At 52.1% G+C, this 21,759-nt stretch overlaps 1 protein-coding gene across 1 annotated transcript in view; it reads right to left on the bottom strand.

Moving 5' to 3' along the window:
• Positions 1-21,759, bottom strand: part of COL22A1 (collagen type XXII alpha 1 chain) — a 241,976-nt gene that overhangs the window by 53,949 nt on the left and 166,268 nt on the right. Inside the window, exons 42-45 of the mRNA XM_062189414.1 lie at positions 20,671-20,715; positions 16,732-16,779; positions 10,819-10,932; positions 7,914-7,967 (exon numbers count right to left, since the gene is read on the bottom strand). Coding sequence (XP_062045398.1) covers positions 7,914-7,967; positions 10,819-10,932; positions 16,732-16,779; positions 20,671-20,715 — 261 coding nt within the window. The remainder of the gene's footprint in view (positions 1-7,913; positions 7,968-10,818; positions 10,933-16,731; positions 16,780-20,670; positions 20,716-21,759) is intronic.

Raw genomic sequence — 21,759 nt, 5'->3', positions numbered from 1 at the left:
AGCAATTGTTGGCAGAAGGGGTTAAAGGGTTAAATGGATTTTGGAGTCAAGGAAGGGTTGAGACAGGTCCATTTCCTTGAGATCCTTGTATGTCAACACCTACATCTGGATTTAGTTGTAGGCACTGTAAGCCTTTAAAAGGATATACAACTGTTGTATGGTTCAGCTGTGACTCCATTATGGGCTGGCTAAAAGATCCAGGACAATAACAGAATCAGTTTGCAGGAAAGTGGGGGTGGGTATGATGGGCATGAAAGGGAAAGAGGGAAAAGTGGCACTGTGTCTGCAAGCTGCAGAGTGAGGGTGAGGATGAAGGAGAAGTTGAGATGGTGATGGACAGGGGTTCTGAGGAAGATTCTCCGCTCATATGTCCCTCCCCAACCCCCCAGGGCTGAGCCTGTGAGGAGTCACTTACACTCTCAGAGTTGTCTTTGTAAAACTACATAGAAAACAAGATAGTGATGACTGTCAGGAAACGTGGGGAGAGTGAAGTCAGACACTACATGGAAAACAGCACAGAGCTCAGAACACAATGAGAACTCAATAAATATCACTACTGCTTTTGTTATTTTAAATTTTAATCCTGACTGTGTCATTAACCTAACTGCATCTCATTGGGCAAAGTGCTTCAACTGTCTGCTTACTTCTGAAATCGTCGTCACCATCATCATGGTTACTGGGTTGCTGTGAGAAGCAGCTGCCATAAAATCTACAAAGTGCCAAGACGAGTGACAAGCTCAGTGTTAGCCCTCAATAGAGAGTGGATGTTATCCTCTCGTCATCACCACCAATATGCTCATCGTCACTGTCGCCGTCACACTCACTGCCGTGGTCATCACCACTACAGCCATCGTCACTGCACCACCATTGCCAGCAACATCGGCAGAATCCCATCACCACGACCACAGATACACCATCATCATCCTTATCGTATTCCTCATTTTTATCATGATCCTGTTATTATAAACTCACTATCACCTTCATAACCACCATTGTCATCAACATCATCTTCACATCACTACCACCACAGGTGTCCCCACCACCACCCTGGTCTTCATCCGCACCAGTGTCGTCTCAGTGTCATGATCCCATCACTGCCACCACAATCATTATCACCCATCCTCATCATCATTGCCATCACCACTGTGGTCATCATTGTCACTGCACCAACGTCGTCACCACCACCATCTCATCACCACCACAATCCTCATCATCTTCATCATCTTCATCATCACCACTGTCCTCGTTATCACTACCATCCCATCACTATAGCATTGTCCTTGTCATCACCACCATCCCATCACTATAGCATTGTCCTTGTCATCACCAACGTCAGCGTCCTGTTATCATTGCCATCGTCATTATCACCATCATGAGACCTGATCATTTAGACAGAACGCACAACTTACCAGAGTTTTAAAGACTAATCCTGAAAGCATCGAAGTTCCAAATCTCTAAGCTGTCACTCACGATGGTTCTGCATGTTCTGTGTTAATAAGTGTATTTAACTCAAATGTTATTAAAGAAATCCACCTCTGTTCCTTTAAAAGAATCCATTATGCAGTGAAATAGGTCCTTGGCAGCTGGTTGATCTTGGCTGTGAACCAATGCCTGTCACCTTCAACATGACATCCTTGAGTAGATCATCCTTTCTCTGCTCTTAGTTTGTGTGCCCAGAAATGAAGGTTGCAGGGAAGGTCATCACAGGAGTGTCCTCAGAGGTGCAGAACCCCACAAATCTCACTGAAATAGCGAGTCCAGCCCTCCTCCCATCCAGACTATTGTACCTACCTCCTACCTCCCTGTGTACACTGGGGTTGTGTGAGCTAACACCAGAAGTGTTAATGTCATTGCTTAGAGGAGGAAAATAAATGGATTCCAAGCAGAAGAGTATTCATTTCACCATTTTTGCATGCATTCATTTCTCCTGTTTCTAAATCTATAAAGCCAACAGAGTGTCTGCTGGCTGCTTCGGAATCAATGAAAAGAAGTGGCATAGAATAGCACACTGCTTCCCTGACATTTAGGACAATGGCCTTAAAGGCAAATGGTTTCTTTTCAAACTCCAGGCCGCAGTCTGGGTTTGGAGTCCTTTCAGCAATCATCTGGCGACAATGGAAATGTCAGTAGCTCAAGAATCTCCACAGTTGGCCTTGTCTCCCTGCCCACCACAGTCGGGGATCAAAGCAAACACAGCCACCCCCAAGCCTGACTCATTTCCTTCCAGAAGAGGGGACTGACATTTGCAGAACCCCTACTCTGCCAGGCCTCTCCACACGACATCCTGCTACATGTATTCCTTTGTTTATATCCTGAGCTGCTGCAGAAAAATAGTTAATATAGCTGTGATATGTAATTTGGCCGGTGAGGCTACTCTATGGCACATGGGTTAGATATGAAATCTAGAAATATTAGATAAGAAATATGAAGCCCAAATAGCTAACGAATTCACCTGAGGCCACACAGATAATAAAAAGCAAGGCCTGGAATTTGATCCAGATCTGTCCATCTGATCATCAAATATCCAAGCTGGCCCTCCCTGGCCTACTTGCTTTCCTAGGCAGTTCCCATGGCCTGATGTCTGTCTCCCTGGTTTTGCAAGGTCAAGGGACCAGATTTATAGTGAGGAAGCCCACCTGACTGGGAGACAGCTACATTTCGTATTTTAATTTTTAAAAATATTTTTAAAAGCTTTTATTTAATGAATGTAAATTTCATAGGTACAACTTTAGTTTCTATGCAACAATAAACCCAACAGAGCTATATTCCGGGAAATGTACCAATTCATTTCTTTGCAAGATGTTTATTGAAAGCTTAATTGTAGGGACTTCCTTCTCTGTTTAAAATGAAGGAAGAGACCCTACCCCTTTTTCCTTTCCTCAGAACACTTACTTCGGAAGCCTGTCACTGTGAATTCTTTCTCTGTCCTCATGGACTAGGTGTGAATCTTCTTAAAAGTTAAATAGCTCTTCACTGGCTTTATGTCTTTCTCAAGGACCTAGCAGCGCTCTCTCTGAATAATCAGCAAAAATGACAGTGCCTCCAACTCCCTGTGGTTCCTGTGGCACAGCAGGTGCCTAACTTGGGCAGGTGATTGGCTCCAAGCGGCAAAACCACCCCCTGCCATGGAGATGTGACGAGTTTCCTTTGGGGAACACCAGTGGGCTAGCACAGAAGGCCACCTCCATCACCAGGTGAATCCAGGGTGAACCAATTGGTGCTACCAAACCCTGTAGCTGGAGGATGCAATGGACTGACGATTGTAAAAGAGGGAGCTTTCTTTCTGCCCCTGCCTTGCCTACGATGGGCTTCACGTTCAGTTTGAGTGCTTACTGCTTAACAAAACGGGTTTCTCTCTCTCCTACCTTCGTGGGCAGGTTTTTCTGGGTCTGGGAGATTTTATTTACCCAGCACACGGTGCCATAATTCTTTAGCGGCTACGTCTGTATGGGGGTTGCTCTCAGGATGTTGGCCTTTGTGACTCCGATGAAGGCGACCTCCAGTCTAAATGTGCCTCTGGATGTCGGCGTGCTGCTTCCCTGCCGGAAGACCTTTGCCCACGGCAGCTGGAAACACCTGCCTAGCCCTGCAGTGCAACTGATGCCCCACACCCTCCAGGTGGTCCTCACGGGTCACTGCTGTCCCCCTGCCTGTGTCTTTAAACTCATTTACTCTCTCCTGACAATTGGCTGTGGTTGTTATGAACTCGGGTAGATAGGGAGAAGTGAGGGCCTCTAGCAGGAATGTGGGTTCAATGCATATCAGTGTTGTGCTTTGTATAGCAACCCTTATGTTGTGCTCACATCCATCCTAGGACATGGGCTACGTGGTCCAGAGACCCCGGGTGCAGAGAAGTCTAACATCTTGGCCCTATCACCAGTAAGCCTAGCTCACTCAGCTGATAAGACAGTGCAGATTGGGAAACCACTGGCCCCCAAGTCCCATGCATGTACCCACAGCCCTGGAGGGCCTGCAGCCTGTCTTTGCTAAGTGTCACCCATCAGCCAGCAGCTCTTCCTTCTCACTCACAGCACCACAGCCCAAGAAGGCACGGCCTTCATCTGACCGACTGTTCTCTATGCCCCATGACTGGAAGAGCCAGTTTCAGGGGCTGCGTGGTGAGATCTTTCAGGATGGAGGCTGCTACGTGTGGAGAGCCATGTCGGCTCCTGGAGACAGCCGGACTGAATGCCCCGGCTTATCTTCTGGACAGGATGGGTTCCCGGGCGACTTGTCTAGCAGCTGTAGAAGACCCCAGCTGCCTTCGCAGCATCACCTGGAACCCCCAGGGGAGGCTGACTGCTCGTCAGGGTGACTCCAGGTCTACAGCAGGTCCCCTGCAGACCCTGAACCTGGTGGTAGACATGTGGAGAGGAGATAAAATCCTTTGCACAGGGGACAGACTCATCGTGTCCATCATGGCAGAAGCTTTCACATCTGCCTCTACAGAAACACCTGCTCCTAGGGGCTCAGGGTCATCACCATCTTGATCCCCCTTACCCTTCCACGTGGATGCTAACCACACAGTAGCCTCCATCCCCAAGCCCTGTCTCTCAAAGTCAGTTGCAAAGACCTAGACTCGGGCTCTGGGACCAGCCCTGGTGTTTCCCTCCCCAGACACAGCCGCTGGAAAGAGCAACAGCAAATCGGCAAACCAAATCTCAGGGAAGCTGCTCCCTGGAGACTGAATCACGGACGCAAGCAAAGGAACCGGAGCCTCTTGTCAACGCTCAGGGCCAACGAAGAGCCAGAGCCTTGGGCTGTACAACGAAGCCAACAGCAGTCCCATGGCAGGGTCACCGGGGTACCTTCCATTTACAAGCTCATCTTTCTGTCTGCAAGTCTTTCTGTCTGCTGTTTGAGAAGGGAAGTCGAACAGGAAATGTAACAGTCTGCCCGTCGGTTTACTGGAAAATTGGTGTGAGATGAATGAAGATCATGGAAACTGGACTGGGTTTGACGCCAAGAACCAAGACCCTGACCTGTGAGAGGACCCTGAACCCCTCCTCTGCGTCCCATTGTCCCAGTGATGGGGGAAGCCACGGAGGGACATGCGGGCAGCTCCACTGGGAGCTGTCCCGGCTGCTGGTGCTGCTGTTGGTGTTACTAGGAGTATAGTGAAACACTAAGTAATGGGGTCCTGAAATTGTACTAGCAAGGATCAGCTCTGCTAGACCACCTACAAGTTTTTGCCTTGCTGGCATTTAACCTTGCTAAACCTTGGTTTTCTTCACCTTTCAAAAGGGACAATGAGCCTCTATTTTAGGATTATGCTGACCACCTACAGGTAATTTGGCCCTTAGAATTCAGTGCAGGTCCACAGCACTTTGTGGTGTGGCTCCCTAGGGCCTCCTGCCCCGGGGATTTTTCAAGGTCACCACACCCTAGAATCCTGTCTAGATGCAGGGTGCTAATTTTCATTCTCTTTATAAGTGGACGCTTTCCTTGGCTTTCTGGGAGTGTTTAAAGGAGCAAACCCTCTCTGAAAGGGAATTTCAAAGAAAAGAAATGGGAGCTTTTATCCCAAAACATCAGCTCCATCACCCAGGATCTGCTGATGGAGGAAAACAGCCCCCCTCTGAGAGCAGGAAGCTGCTTATCTATTTAATTGATCTGCTTTTGTTTCTCTGAACAAAGGCCACTTCTTGGCAGAGGTTAAGCTGAGCAGTCAGCAGGCTGACAGCAAATGTCACTTAAGGATCAGTGAAATTGCAGGCCCACAAAACCCTCCAGGCAGAGGCTTAGCTGGCGAGCTCAGCAAGGCAGGTGAAGGGATAGCGGGATGACAACACTTTCTTGGGGTGTCTCAGGCTAACACTGCCCCCGGCAAAATCTCTTGTTCCATTTCCTGAGTCCGGATACTTGGGCTTCCTGATGCCTGGGTCTTGGCTACATGGAACCTTCCAAATCCTCACAAAGCCTGTGGGTCAGAAAGCCCAGCTGCAGGGTCTGGGAGAGCCTGAGGGGTCACAGGTCTGGGGGTCACACCACGGGCAGCGTTTCTGTTTGCTCGCTGGCTTTTTCAACAGAAACAGCGCCAACCACCTATTCCAGGTCTGGGGCCTGCGCTGCGGCCTTGGGGCCAAAGACCTCAGGAACAAGAGAAACGATATTCCAGGGCACCATTTAAAAGTCAGAATCAATATAAGAAAATTCAAGATAAATTAAATATCAACATGGATCTGAGCAGAGGAATCCCACCTGCCAGGGTCTAAGAGGAGGTGGGGGAGGGGATGGAGGGAGGGAGGGGGAGGGGGAGGGGGAGGCAGGCAGCAAGCAAGCCAGCAAGACAGCTGAGTTGGGTTATTTTTAAATTTTGACGTTTTGTTCCTCCTGGATCTATTGTATTAACTTTACATTTTTAAAAAAGTGATGTTACATATCGTTTCTTTTGGTTCCCAAGGTTTTGACTTCCTCCCGCACATCGTACCCAAGTTCTTCACCCTAATTCTAAAGCTGCCTCTGGCTGGGACTCCAGGGGTTGAAGAGCAATAACCTTGGCCAAGTCCTTGAAGTATGCCAGGCACCGGGGAGCGGTCTGCCCGCAGTTGTCATGGCGATAAGCGGATGATGTGGAGTTGAGAAACTGAAGGGCAGAGATTGAGAAACCACCCCCCAGGGCCAGGGCAGAGACTCCAGGCCCAAGGCCTCGCTCCTGAGCGCACTCTCCCCCTGATGTCACGCAGCCTCTCCTGTCAGATGAGCCATGCCAGGTCTAGCTGTGATGTAGGATGGAGACATTAGCCTGTGCCTGTGGCAGGGGTAGAGGAAAACACCAGGAAGATTGTGCAGCTGGATGAGGGAGAAAGCACAGAGGCAGCCTTGAAAGCAGCCCAGCGCTAACACATCGAAATCCTCCCCGTGTCCAGTAATCTCCCAGGTAGATCTCGCCCTCCTCTGGGGACAAGAGGAATCTTCCCAGCCCAGGGCAAGGGGGCTACTTAGCCACCAGCCCAGTCCACTGACTGTGCTCACAGAGCCCGGAGGACTTTGACCAATACCTCTGCCCATCAATATCCCAGAAGAGAAGAGAACAAAGAGGAGAAACGGTAGGGAAAGGAGGCGTCCCATACCCCCAAAAACTCCACTCTGACCCCAGATTGGGCTCTCGGTTCTTGGCTGAGATGCCTGCCTGGCCTGGCAGGTGTATTTCCTTCACTAAACTTTGCTAGCTTGCTTCTCGCGAGCTCGGTCTCACATCTGAGATCCTTTTCTTAAGGAAGACAAAGACCTGTGTCCCAGCTGTTGCCATAACACAGCCAGGCCACAGGACAAGAAATGGAGATGAGTACCGTGGGGTGCATGCATGCATTGTAGCAGGATGAGGTCTCGGGGGCACCAACGGCAGAGGAGGGGTCCCTGCTACTCCTCGCCCCTGCGCTAACACCCAGCTAATCTCTTCTTCAAGATAAACCTGACCCCCACCCACAGCCAGACTGACCCTTAGGGAAGGGTTGTGTAAGCCCTGAGAGCCAGCGTCCCTGCCTGCTCTGTGGCCAAAGCTGCACCCCCTACCCCCCAGGCCTGCCTCCTGCCTTCCCATGGTCTCAAAATTCAATGAAGATCACAAAGCTCACTCACAATTGTAAAGCACTTTCCTAACATTGTTTTCATTCAGTGCCATGGTTCTTTCTACACATTTTGTCATTCAATTCTAGCATCTCTCTGAGCTCTGTGTAGTCTCCTCGTCAGTGGGGGGTGAAGTGAACTAGGACGTCCCATGCAGTGTGTGTGGACGAGTGACTGAGGCACCACAAGTCTCCCTGACCTGGGCCAGGCCATGACGACGATGTCCAGATTAAGCCCAGAACCTGGATTTGCCGATTCCCTTCTGGCCATTCCTCTTGCTCAACTTCAGTGAAGCAGGGAGCTGAGCAGGACGGGGCATGCAGGTGTTCAGGAGGCTCACTAACCTGTGGTCCAGCCGTTCCTGGGGGCCCTGAGGCGCCAGGGGGCCCAGCATCTCCCTGTGGCAGGGACACAGGAAACAAGACAAGAATGAGTGCCTGGCGAACGTATGCTCGTGCTGCAGTGCCCTGATTTCTGCTGGCGGTTCCCACAGCAGCCCCTGCCCCCAGAATGTCCGAGCAGGGGGCACAGGCACCTGGCGGTGCTGAGGGTGGCTGTGCAGCCACAGGCATGGCCGCCACCGCCAGCTGTGTGCTCCAGCCCCTGTCGCCCATGGGCACACCCTCCAATAGCCCCCGTTTAGACCAGGGCTGCTCTGTGTGACCAACAGTGTAGCCAAGGCTGGCTCCCACCTTGGCCTGTGTCTTTCTCCGGCCACTTGTTCTGGGGAAAGCCAGGTGCTGCGTGTTGACCTCTTTCAGGCTCTGTGGAGCAGAGTTGGGGAACGGAGGCCTCAGGCCAACAGCCTAGACTGGGTCACCAGGACAGGAGTGGCTACACGTGGATCCTCTAGCACTGAGACATGGAGTTAGCTGCAGCTTGGGCCTGAGGCTGCCTCGGGAGAGAGCCGAGTGTTGTCTCCAGCAAACACGCAGGCAGTGGCAGGTGCAGGAGTCCAGCTGAGAAGGGGCGAGGTCAGAGCCTGAGGTATGCAATAGCTCCTTGCATGCGGGGTGGGCGTGTACCTTACGCACCAGGCACGTGCAGGATTGTACACGGCATGTGATTTGTGAGGTCTTTCCTTTCTGCGTTACACCTGAGTGTCAGCTGCCTGGCTCTGAAGAGGGGCTGCCCAGGTGGGGGAGGGGGTTCCCGGGCGCCTGTCAGGTCCTGCCAGGGTGGCAGCATCAAGAAGTTCTGAAGACGGGCACTGCTGGTGCTGGTTTTCACCATGCATTCCACAAGCCTCATCCCCGGTGAATGATGCAAAGGGCCTGCAGTCTTGGGAGGGACTTTGCTCAAAGTCTGTGTGACTTGGAGACATTCCCTGATGAATATGAGGTTACCACTTCTGGAACTAACCTGTAAAGACTTACCCACCTTAATTAATTATCTGTTGAGCTATTTAAAAGCATACTTGGGGGTAAGGACCATATTGTGGATGTACAAACATTCAGAGGTCAGGGCTGTCATCTTGGTATAGCAAATAAAGCCAACACCTGTGATGCTGTCATCCATATGGGCACCAGTTCGAGTCCCGGCTGCTCCACTTCTGATCTACCTCCCTGCTAATGGCCTGGGAAAGGCAGTGGAGGATGGCCCAAGTGCTTGGGCCCCTGCCACCCACGCAGGAGACCTGGAAGAAGCTCCTGGCTTCAGCTTAGCCCAGCCCTGGGCCCCATCGGGGGGTGAAGCAGCAGATTTAATCTATCTGTGTGTGCATGTGTGTGTGTCTGTCTTTTTTTGCCCTCTCTGTGGCTCTTTCAAATAAATAAAAATCTTTAAAAAAAAATCAGAGGCATCTATTGATTGTAATACAAGAAATGCTGCAAAGCATATAGCCGTTTTTGATGACTTGGTCAAATCAGTTTTAGGATTGCCTCCTGTACCCTCCCAGGGTCCCAGGCTGCGTGGAGAAATTTTGAGGCTCACGGCACCCCACTGCAGCATATGCTAAAATCACGTGCACCATGGGGCCGGGGAAGGGGAGCAGCTGCGCTTAAGGTGCATGAAATCAGAGTGACATTTCCCATGTGTGTGGGCATCGGTCCCATGCAAGGGCAAATTCAAATTACAGAGCTCTAACTCTCCTTTTGGAAAACGAGGGACTCCCCTCTAGCTCCTCATCATAGAACATTTAGAAAACTTGCCACTGTGAGCGCTTTCTCTGTCACTCACATACTTAAAGCCACTTTCAAAGCCACATGAGGCTTTTGATAGCCTTGTGGCCCAGGAAAAGCCTTCTCCAGGACCCAGGGAGCATCTCCTTGAAGCACAACCAGCAAGGCATGCAGCAGCTCCATCTCCAGACCCCTGTGCAGGGGCAGGCGCCTCTCCTGCCACAAGGTTAGTTTTCCTCTGGACTAGGCCACCCAGATACCAGGCGAACCTGGCTGAACATGCGTGACAAAGGGCACTATTGCGGCTTTACCGATGGCTCAGTGTGACAGCATCCACAAGGGGTCTTCAAACGTGCAGCATAAAAAAATATGCATGGAGTTTCCAAAATTTCTGTACCCCAAAGAACACCTTTTTGAGGCACTTTTTCACAAAATTTGTGAAGCCCACTTGTAGAAGAGGGGGCAGTTTCAGCATGGCTGTGTATGAGTGAGATTTCTGTCTTTGAAGTCTCTCAGCCTGTGATGAGTGTGGATTCTGGTTTAACATTGATTTGCTTTCTTGCTCTGCTCCCTGGGTGGGTTTTCTGAATTGGGAGTTTGTTTGCGATTCTGTCTCCCCAGTGTCCACACAACTCCCTCCCCCATTCTGCCACAAGACAGGCTGTGAACAGGGTCTCCGTCTTTTCCTTCCGGGCCTGCCCAGGGCGTGTTTGACCGACACTAGTACCTGTTCAGTGGGGCATGGTAAACAGGTGGTGACCATGGGAGGATGGATGGATTTGAAATGCCTGTCTTGTGGCCTGTTACCAGGACACAGCTGAAGGGTGTTGGATGGACAGCAGGCAAGGCAGTAAAGGAGTGGGGAGTGAGAGGGAGGGAGACAGGAGGCCGACTATGCGTGTCTGCATGTTAACACAGAGTAGACCACCACAGCCAGCACCTTCTTAAGATGACAACGACCCACAGATATCAGGTTGCTCCTCTCCGTGGCTGTGTCCCCAGAACTCATGCCCCCTGGCTGTGCTCTGCCAAGGCCTGGCTGCTATGGAGGCAGCAGGGCAAGGCTGGGACCTCCAGGATGATGATCTTCATGGCAATGATCAAGACCAAGCTCCCCGCCTCTCCTTACCTTTTTCCCCTCCGGGCCTTCTCTCCCTGGCTTTCCTGGGAGGCCTTTGTCCCCTTTAAAACCTGGCAGGCCGGGGAGGCCTGGGGGGCCTGGAGGGCAGTCGCTGCACACGTCCTGGGGGAGGGGAGAGAGAATAGGGGAGGATGATCCAGGTCCTTGCAGAGAGCAGGCGGTGACGGCTCCTGTCTCTCCAGGTGCACGTGTTGGTTTTTAACACCAGCAAAAGGCAGAGAGGCAGCTAAGCGGATGGAATCATTGTCCAGAGACTTCTGTGGTGAGCTTTACATTCTCAGTCTCCTAAATGCAAGTTAGATTTCCCCACTGTCCTATCTGGATTCTCTCTCCATGCCACCCTCCTGGCCAGCCGCACGACTGAATGCGTAGCCCAAGAAAACCACGTCAGCACTCTGGGTACAGTCTCAGTGAGCACTGCACTAACTGTACAGGTAAGCTTAATGCAAATATTTACTGCTCCTTCAAGAGAGCAGGCCCTGTCCCTAAGGTCAGAGGCAGAGCTGGGGGCCGCGTTCTCTGAGCTGCCTGTGCCAAGTGCCGAGGCTTCTGCACAGAAGCAGAAGACAGCTGACCTCAGACGTGCGACGCCAAGCCCTGATTCTTCTTCTTTACCCAGGGTAGGTAGCGACCGCGTGGCTCACGGAGTTGGGCATTGCTCCACTTCTTTCAGGCAGGTTAGTGTTGACCCTGGGGCCAGTTTAAAGTCTGACCGTGGAGCTGGTGCTGTGGCGCAGCAGGTTAATGCCCTGGCCTGAAGTGTCAGCATCCCATAGGGGCGCCGGTTCTAGCCTCGGCTGCTCCTCTTCCAATCCAGCTCTCTGCTATGGCCTGGGAAAGCAGCAGAAGATGGCTCAGGTCCTTGGGCTCCTGCACCCACGTGGGAGACCTGGAAGAAACTCCTGGCTCCTGGCTTCGGATCAGCGCAGCTCTGGCCATTGCGGCCATCTGGGGAGTGAACCAGTGGGTGGAAGACCTCTCTCTGTCTCTACCTCTCTCTGTAACTCTTTCAAATAAATAAAAATAAATCTTTAAAAAAGTCTGTCTGTTCTCTGTTGCATCTGTGTCATCTCCACCTCTTAGTTGGAGCAGAGAAGGTACCACCTAAAACTCACCTGGATGAGTCTCCCACAGGTGTCTCTCTACTCCTCTTCTCCCCGCCCCCTCCCTTTGTGGTGAGGGTTAGATGATACAAAGACGACACTGAGAATAGCAACTGCATGAGTAGATGCAGACACATAATGCCCAGTGCATTTAGCGACTGTTACCAATTCATGTATTCACTAAGCCACTCCCTCATTTAAAAAAAAAAGGTACTTAGAGAGCAGCTAAGTACTCTGGGGGCTGGTGTTATGGTCCAGAAGGTTGAACTGCAGCTTGTAATGCCACATCCCAAACAGAAATGCAGGTTCCAGGTTCGAGTCCCGGATGCTCCACTTCTGATCCAGCTCCCTGCTAATATGTCTGGGAAAACATCGGAAGTTGGCCCAAGTGCTTGTGCCCCTGACACCTATGTGAGAGATCTAAATGGAGTTCAAGATTCCTGGCTTCAGCGTTGCCCAGCCCCAGTTCTTGCAGCCATCTGAGGAGCGAACAGGCAAACGAAAGATTCTCTCTCTCTCTCTGCCTTTCAAAAATAAATACACGCATAAATAAATAAATCTTTTTAAAAGCAAGCATCTACTCTGAGTTACAGGGCTGAGCTCTGAGCCCACAGCAGATGTGCATCTTAAAGAGCTCACAGGTACAGGATGTGGGGACAGAGCGTGAAGGCGCCAGCCTTTGTCCTTTGGAGGCCACATCAGAGGCACCTGCTCATGGGGCGGCACCTAGTCCTACCCCGTGCAGTGCATTTTCAGAAGGCTCAGAGGCTCAGAGGTTACCTTGGTCTCCACTATCAGGATGGCCAAGTTTTCCTAACACAGGCAACTCTGAGTGGTTTACCTTCCTTTACTCACTTCCCTCCTGCCAGTCCTTGAAGAGTCTTCAGAAGTCTCCCACTTCAAGAAGTCTCCCTGCCTGGCCCAGGAAGGAGTCTGGCGCTCCACGGAGCTCTTTGTGCTGCCACAAGCCCCAGGAATTCCCACGACTGGCGTGCACATCTCAGTGCTGGTCTGTGCACAACTCCGTCCTCTCCCCACCAGGCAGAAGTGCAGTGCGAGTGCTCAGACAGAGCTGGAGTCACTTTACCTTTGCAACCAGTCTTCCATGGACACAGCTCAGCACACGAGGGTACTAGGTCCCCAAGCCAGCCAGCCAGCCCACTGACCCACTGACCCCTGACCTTCTGTTATCTTGTGTCATCTCCCTTTACTGGGTGCTTTGAAAATCTGATTGGATATTTGTAAGGTGGGGAGTGCTAAATAATGAAGCCTATGAAACAAAGGTGATTGACACTAGCTGAGGAAAATTTTTGGTTACAGGTTTTAAAGTAGCAGGGCTGGGAGAAACTCACTGTTCCTAGACTATCTTCCACAATGATTTAAAATAAGATGATCTATGGAATATTGCAACATCCGTTGGATGGATGGTGGGTGAGTGGATACACAGATAGATGGACAGATAGACAGGTGGGCAGATGGATGCATGGATGGACAGATTTGTAGACAGGGGGTAGATGGATGGATGCATGGGTAGGTAAGTAGATGGGAAGATAGGTGGGTGGGGGTGAACAGATGAATGGACAGACATAGATAAGTGGGCAATGGATGGATGGAAGGTAGGGATGGAATGCTGCTAGCTTGGTGGCAACAAGAATTCTGGACAGTGAAACCTTGATAGAGTGGAATAAGTGATGATGACTGGGAACTCTTGTTTGCAGGGGCATCCATATCACAATGGTGTTTCATTGGAGCAAACAGAATCTTACCACTTTACTGTTTCTCTAACTCCTGGCGGGGCTCTCAGTCTGAGTCTATCCTGGCTACTGACTGCACAGTGCAGACCAGAGCCATCAGCAGGCACAGATGGACCAGTGATGGGCTGGAGTCGACACCAACCCACGCTTGGAGACCTGGGATCCCAGGGCGTACCCAGGCCCAAGCCTGCAGTCCTGCTGATGCTTACCTTAGCTCCTGAGCTCCTGGGATCCCAAGTCCCTCCTGACCCAACACTGTACCTTTCAGTAGGACTTCATACTTTGTCTAAATATCTCAAGACTGCGCAGCGCTCCAACCAGAGTGTTCTACCAAGCTCCACTGAAGCCTCTACCCACCTCGGACCTTGGCTTTACCTTTCTGAGCCTCAGGCTCCCTATCTGTGAAATGGGGACAAAGTCCTATGATAAATGAGATAGCATAAAACGCCTGCCAATGCGCTCAGCACCGTGGGAGCATAATGAATTCCAGCTGCTACAGGTGCGCTTGTGGCTTTAGTTATCTTCCTCCCTAGATCTGTGACCTTGGCCCATCCACCTATTCCGTGACTTGGACCAACAGTGCTAGCTCCCAACAGCTTGCTTTACTGAGTTGTCTTGGGGAAGCCACTTAAGCTCCTTGAGTCTATTTCATTATCTGTAAACAAAGAGCATTCTCCTAGATTGTTGCAGAATGCAAATAAATAAGTCACACAAAGAACTCAGCATTGTGTGTAACCTGTTCCTGTTGATGTCGATGTCCCAGCAGCCCCCTCCCTTCCTTTTGCCTGAGAGATCTTCAGCAACCCCAGCTTGTGCCCTAGCATGCAGTTCCTACTCAGTGTGGTGCAGCCTACCCAGTAAATGCTAAATCAAACGCCCACCAGGTGTGGGGTTGTGGCAGTCTTTGTTATGGGGGAAAGATCATCACTGCCTCCCAGGAGGAGAAATGACTTCTTGGTCATCTCATTCCCCGTTTCGCTGGATAAGTGAATCCTCACTACAGCCTTGCTGCTCAGGTGCGGCGTGGGATTTCCAGGTGACAAGCAGGGAACTCGCTAGCTGCCTGTCCTTCATCAGAGAGCTGCCAGCAAGTTCTGATCGGGCAAGCATGAACTCATTTAGCAGAGAGGTGACTGCAAGGACTTGGAGCTGGTCACACCAGGTGTGAATCTTGGCTCTGCTACTCCCCTGTTCTGAGTTCCTGGGCAAGCAACTTCCCTGCCTATGCCTCAACGTGACTTCTGCAAGATGCAGAAGCAATCAGACCCACCATTAGGACTGCTGTGAGCATCTGATGAACTCATATTTACACAAGTGAGTCACCCAGTGACCACCCTCAACATGAACCCTGGGGCACAGATCCAATGGCGGAAGTTCATTTAACAGGGGCTCTTAGGAGATGAGCTTTCTATTCGGCAGTATTCCAGCTTTCAACGGGCGACAGAGGATGCCATAAAACTCTGAGGCAGAGGCAAACACCCTGTGATAAACGATGCTTTCTCCGCCGTGGAGGCACCTGCCACTGCTCACGTCTGCCACGCCAAGAGGGGAGCAGCTGACTCCACAGACCTGGCCAAGCCACCTGCCCAGGGTTTTGGGCCAAGTGCAGCTGTGTGGGCACAGGGCCACTGCAGGGACTTCCCTGCATGGCGGGGCTTGCACGAGCTGTGGTGTTCCTAGCTGTCTGCTGACTTGACCACATTTCTCTCAGGGCTGGAGCTGTGGGTGTGGTGCTCAACCCTGGCAATGTCCAGTCTGGGGGAGGGGCTGGCATAAACCCAGCTCCTTCCAGAGTGGTGGAATTTTGAAAAATGGTCTAGGCTTATAATAAAGCCTATAATAAACATGGAACTGAATCCATAATGATTTCTTATCAAGTATTTGGTCAGAAAGCTCTTGCCAATAAAAATTAATGAAAATTGCTCTTTATCAATAACATGTCTAACTCCCCATCATGGCCTCTCTGTGTGCAGTGAGATAAATAAAGGTCCCAGGTCTCTTGGGTTTTCTTTCTTTCGTTTCCCTCCCTCCCTTGGTCTCACACTTTGGGGTTCTCTGACATCGCCCGAGTGTGTTTCAGAACACATGAAGTGAGGGAAGGGACAGTCACCCAGAACCCAGCCCCAGGCGCCACCCATGGTTCAGACAGACGTTTGTGGCAGGGAGAGCAACAGTGTCCACACTGCCTGCAGCCAGGCTGGTCTTTCTCAGACATCTCCCTCCATCTCCTTCCTGGCCCAGCCCTTCCCAGCTCATCACAGCTCAAGACCCAGGGCCCTTAACCTCCAGATACTACTCCAGCCAGGCCCGGCCTGGCCCAGCCCAGTTCAGCTCAACTCCGCAGGTCTTTGCTACTCACAGAAGCCCAGGTGGTTCTGGAAATGAGTTAAGTCCGTGCCCAGTTTGGGCTCATGCTGGAGACGGGCCCAGCAGCTCACTTCACCTCTGCGCCTCGGCCAACAGCCCCTGCATCAGCAGGACCTGTACCCAGGATGCCCGGCTGTGCCTGGGGCCCTGCTTTCTGAATGGTTCATGGCCAACATTTAATCAGTGAGAACTGGATGCTGCCCCAGAATATTCTATTCCAGCATTCTATTCTATTCCATTTCAGTCTAGTCTAGTCTAACTTTCTATTCTATTCATTGACCCTGATAGTGTCTCATTTTCTTACAACATAGCAATCATGCAACTTCATAGTATGTGAAAGGTGAATAAGCATTTGGACCTAGAGAACTTCCTAGGCTTTGTGTGCATTGCCCCAGAAGACAGCCACAAGCCACCCATGGTCACTAAGTGTCTGAAAAGTGGCCAGCGCCCCAAAGGAGCTGAAGCTTCCATTGCACTTCATGTTCATTTCAATCAGCCCATGGGCCCAGGAGCTGTTCCGTGGACACCGCAGACTGAGCCCACGAGCGTGCACACAGGAGTCCTGACCAGCGCAGCTGCGGTCATTGCTAAGCCTGTCACATGGTCATCAGACTTGCTGAGAGCCCGGTGTCCCCACCGCCACCATCAACCCATGCACATTCATTACATGCGTTTACCTTCACTAAGAGATTTATGTCCTCTGGAGACAGGCGTGCGGAGGGGCCCTGCCAAAGGAAAAAGAGACAAATGCATACAGACACAGGCACACAGGCACACTGCAGGTCCTGTGCAGCTTCAGGAAGTGCGAGGCCTGCCTTGTGGGAGTTGTAACTCCTGACACACCACACAGGCCCCATCGATGGCCCAGGCCTGGCAGCCACACACGAGAGTCCAAGGCCACAAAGACACAGGCTGCCTGGCCTCGCCAAGTCCACATGACTTCAGGCCTCCCTGGGCCACAGATTCCTCCTCTGGCCCCTTCCCTTTGCCTAGTAGTCCCTCCTTCCCATGCCCATCAAAACCTGACAGGTGGCACAGGGGCAAAGAGGTGGGCTGCCTGCAACCCAGACTGTCTCGGATTCCCCGCATGGACACTAGCTGTTGCTATCAGTCACTCACAGTCTAGTATGAATTTAAGCCCAAGTTTTCAGATCTTCCAGGTGAAATAACATTTGAAAGTTCACCTGTTGTTATGGGTTGAAAGTCTTGAATTCTAGAAAGGAGACTTCAAAAATCAAGAGGCATAGTGGATTCTGCAGGTCACTGGATTCATGTTGAAACCCTCTGTGAGCTGGGGAGTGGCCTGTTAACGGCTGTGGCTAGCCTGCAGCCCAGGGTGCAGCGAGAGTTCAGCTCACATCGGGGTGAAAGGCACACAGCGGGAATTAAGAGACGACGCTGAAGCTAAGAAGCAGCTCTTAGGGGAGACCCAGACATGAGCTTGCCAGTCCATGCCCTGCCCACCCTCCTTGGTACTGGTGCAGGCAGCACTGGCCAGAAATGACTTCTTGGCACAGCTCTAACGAGTGCACTGGAAAATGCATCTGTCTACAGCTTGCAACCACAGCTGAACTCACGCAGGGCGGTTTCTTCCAGGTTTGCATTCAGCACGTATGAATTACGAATCCAGCCTGTCACACCGGAGAGGGTGAAACCAAGACTTTCTGAGGCCATTCCCCTGTCTTAATCCCCGGGGGACAGGGGGGTAGGTAGTAGGGGGGATAGGGAGTGGGGGGTGGATCTGTTTCACCCCCGTGGTAAACAAAAGCCATCAGACACCAGTAACCTAATTTGCGTCAGATCGATGGCTGCAGTGGCTAGGTTGTGCATGGCTGTGTTCTACCTTCATACGCTCAGAAACTCAATCCATGCCTGGACTCCACACAAAGGGATGCCTGGGAGAGGCTGGGTCGTGTTCACGCAGGTTTGGAGGGGCTGCAGGAATTGCCATCTCTGCTGGGAGAGTTCACTCAGGACACAACAGCTGTGGACAAGGTCAAGAACCCCAAGCTGCTGCTCAGGAGAGGGCCAACGGCCTGCAGTGTTCTGAGCAAGACCACCTGTGCAATCGTCATTTATGCAAACTTTGAAAAGGGGAAGGTGCTTCATTTTGAAGCTTTGCACAGCATCCCTGGGAAGTTACAGCAAGGGCTGCCTATCATTCCAATTGGGACATTTTTATGGGGCTGGCGTCGTATTATATGGGATATATTTACATTGCCATTTGAGCTCTTAGTATAATTACAGTGAGCTCTCATAGACAGCGTGCCTGGGCATTAGTTACAAAGGGAGAGAACAGGAGGAGGGAGAGGAGTGGATTTTCAGAGAAGATACAGTGTGGCCTCGCAGATAATTCCATTAGGTCTTGCTCTGACCCATTTCTGCAAACTCACAAACTAGGCCTCGACAGGACACATGAACAGAATCCGCATGGGGCCGGGGGCCTTGGGAGGGTGGACGGACAGTGGCTGCACTGCAGAGGGTCAGACCCATGGCACATGACTGGAGGTGGCTGGGAGACAGAACAAACAGAGGAATAGCCACAGTCCATGCCCTGCCCACCCTCCTTGGCCTGGTGCAGGCAGCACTGGCCAGAAATGACTGATTCGGGTGAGAGGGCCGGGGCAGTCCTGTGGTGCTTCCCGCACTCCAGAGATCCACGTGGCTCAGGCCAAGGTCGGCCTGGGGTGGAACCCCCATCGTCCACTGCCCTCCCCTGACATGACCTGCTTCCTCTGTCCTCACAGGTTTCACGAGACCCTCTCTCATCCAATCACCACCATCGGAGCCCCCACCACAGACTCCACGTCCAGGGAACCTGACCAGAGTTGGGGAGTTCCATGTCTCCCCTGGAGGTGGTGACACTGGAGGGCACTCCGTGGGTCTCTCCCTACCCTTGCAGGGTGACGGGCGTGCAGGAAAGGGTTAAGTTGGCAGACCTGGGTTGTGCAAGCCCCCACGTGGAGGCTGTTGTGACACTATGTGAGCTGTCACACCACCACATGGGCTGCCCCACGCTGTTGCTGGGAGGACGGAGTCACAGAGAGGATGCTGGGTCCTCCTGTGCACCTTCTCCTCTGCTGACTTCAATCTGCAACCTTTCCCGGTGACAAACCCTAACCTCAGGTCTATGAGCCCTTCCAGCAAACCGCTGGACCGAAAGGTGGTCTTGGGAACCCCTGACCCATGGCACATTCAGTGACAGAAACCCTGAGGGCCCCAGGACCACACCTGAGACCTCGAGGGGCACGGTTTAGGGTGAACAAATTTAAAGGTAGCTGACCTCTCCTCCTCCTCCCAGTCTGTCCTGGAGTGACCGGCTGTGACAGTCACGAATGCCCATGTTACTGGATGTTACTGGCTGGACTCTGCCGACTTAATCCTCTTTGCAGGGACGTGTCAAGGTCCAGGCTTGGCAGAGGTCATCTGCAGTCCATTCCTCTTCTGGCCCGAGCTTAACTCCTGCCCCAGTGCCACCTGGACTTCCTCTGTGATCAGTGAGGCTGACCCCACAGAGGAGGGCACTGAGCAAGCTGCCCCTGACCTCCATCAAGACTCTGTACCCCTCCCACAGGAGGGTCTTGGTTTCAGGCGCCCTGTCCGGGTCTCCTCTGCACCCTCCGACTCGGATAGGAGCAGGAGAGTCGTGTGAGCCCACAGGGGCCTCTGTACAACTTGCAGCAGGCAGGCTCTTCAAGGAGACAGGCGGCCCCCAGGCCCACCTCCAGCGGATGCTAATGCCCACCAAGCAGCTTGGCTCTGAAACCAGACTGAAGGGCTCACCCTTGTGGTCTGGGATCCCCTCACTCCGACTCCCACTGTCAGCAGCAGCTTCCAATGGATTCACCCTACACAGCCACCTCTCCACGCACCCAGACCTGCCCGTCCTCGGGCCTCCTCCCCTGCAGACTCCACCCGAGGCCTGGACACGTGGGCTTCCCTGCCGTCGGTAAGTCAGTAAATGGATGCCCAGAAGAGGAGGGTGTCACACCTCAGGGATGCTTGGAGGACCCTCGGGCTGGGCTGTGGCCGCCCTGCCAAAGACGCAACCCTCAGGGCTCTCCAGGTCTGTGCAAGTGTGCACAGCTTCTCCTGTTCTCATGGCTACACACAGAGCTCGAAGCAGGGGCAACTGAGAAGTGCTAACATCAGCCAGCCAAGGGGCGGGAAACGGGCGCGGTGGGAATTTGCAGTGGATGCTGCTATGGTCCAGTTGCTCACTTATGATCTCCTGTGACCTGTTGCACGCCACAGGAACATGCCATGGGGCCCACAGCCTACTGGCATGTGACTGTGTTTTACCAATGGGAGGCTCTGTCAGGAAACCAGCAGGTGGGGAGACAGTTCCACCCCGGCTCAGGCCATGCGTCACAGCAGTGGCTGTGAACCCACCATTGCAGCCCTGGCCCACAATTCTAGCTCCCACTCGGCCCCAAAGACAGGCTACCCGCGGGGTTCATCTCTGCATCTCCTGGCTCCACAGCTCCACGGGGGTTCCCTCTGCCCACAGCTTTGCAAACAACCCTTTTGCTAAAGGACCAGCTGAGCTGCATTTTATTTCTCACTGGAGCCCCTGCTGATGGTTAAAAGTCGTCCAGAACCGTGAGATGACGTACTGGCTTCCCAGGAGGGCCTCTTTCCCCTGGATTTCCTGGTGCACCCTGGAAGAGACAGAAAACATCAACAGTGGTAAAGGAAATGACATCATCCTGACCCATGTACCCACCCTCTCAACTACCTCTGTGATGGCCAACTTTATCTAAGTGGGGTAAAACTGCCCAGCCGTTGGGACCAAGCCCCGGAAAATGTCACAGTTCCCTGACTCAGCCAGACACCCAAGCCTTCCCGGGAAAACTTGACGGTGGCAAACATCTAGAACAGTCAGCTGCCCTGCCTTTTCCTCCTATCCTTAACACAAAACTAAAAACACACACACACACATGTACACATGTGCACACACACATGTATACACGTTTGTTTTAAACGTCCCCAAGCCTTTTCCAAACACAGGTGCAAAGAACATCTTTACAAGGGAGGAGAACACTTTACTTGGCTGGTCATGAGGACACAATGTTGAAAGAGTGGAGTGATCAAGTCTGAATATTTGGAAGCAGGATTTAGAGGATAGATTTTTAAAAAATACAGCCCCAAGGGGATTTCACTGTTCCTGCTTGCAACGAACTAGCCCTGTTGAGGTAGAAGGACGAACATCTAAGCAAGAAGTGCCCCTGCTCACTGCCAGGCATCCTTGTCCTGTGAGAACTCATGGCTGCCGCTGGTCCATTCAGTTGGTGAGTTTGGATCTAGAAACTTCCATGTACCTGGCCTGCTGCCAGGCACCATGGACCAACAGACACATGGGACTCACACGCCGATCTTCTGAGCTATCTAAGAATGCTGATGCCATTGTCCCACAGCGGGATATGACGTGTGTTCCAGGAGCGTCAGACAAGCAGACAGAATTCCCTCACCGGGGAAAGCCCAGATACAGAGCATCGAGAAGAACTCCAGGGAGAAGGGGTGCCAGGACTGAGTAGCCCTGACTGGCTGGAAATGTAAGAAAATTGGTCAGGAAACAGGGGACATGGGCAGGGACACTCAGGAGTTAAAGCTTCTGAAAGCCCAGCTCGAGGGCACAAGAAAAACACCCTGACAGTACAAAGCTACAGGCCACGATCACCAGTGGAGCATGACTTAAACAGTGT

This window comes from Lepus europaeus, chromosome 4 (assembly GCF_033115175.1).
Source record: "Lepus europaeus isolate LE1 chromosome 4, mLepTim1.pri, whole genome shotgun sequence".
Lineage (NCBI taxonomy): Eukaryota > Metazoa > Chordata > Mammalia > Lagomorpha > Leporidae > Lepus > Lepus europaeus.
This window is presented reverse-complemented; position numbering and strand designations above follow the sequence as displayed.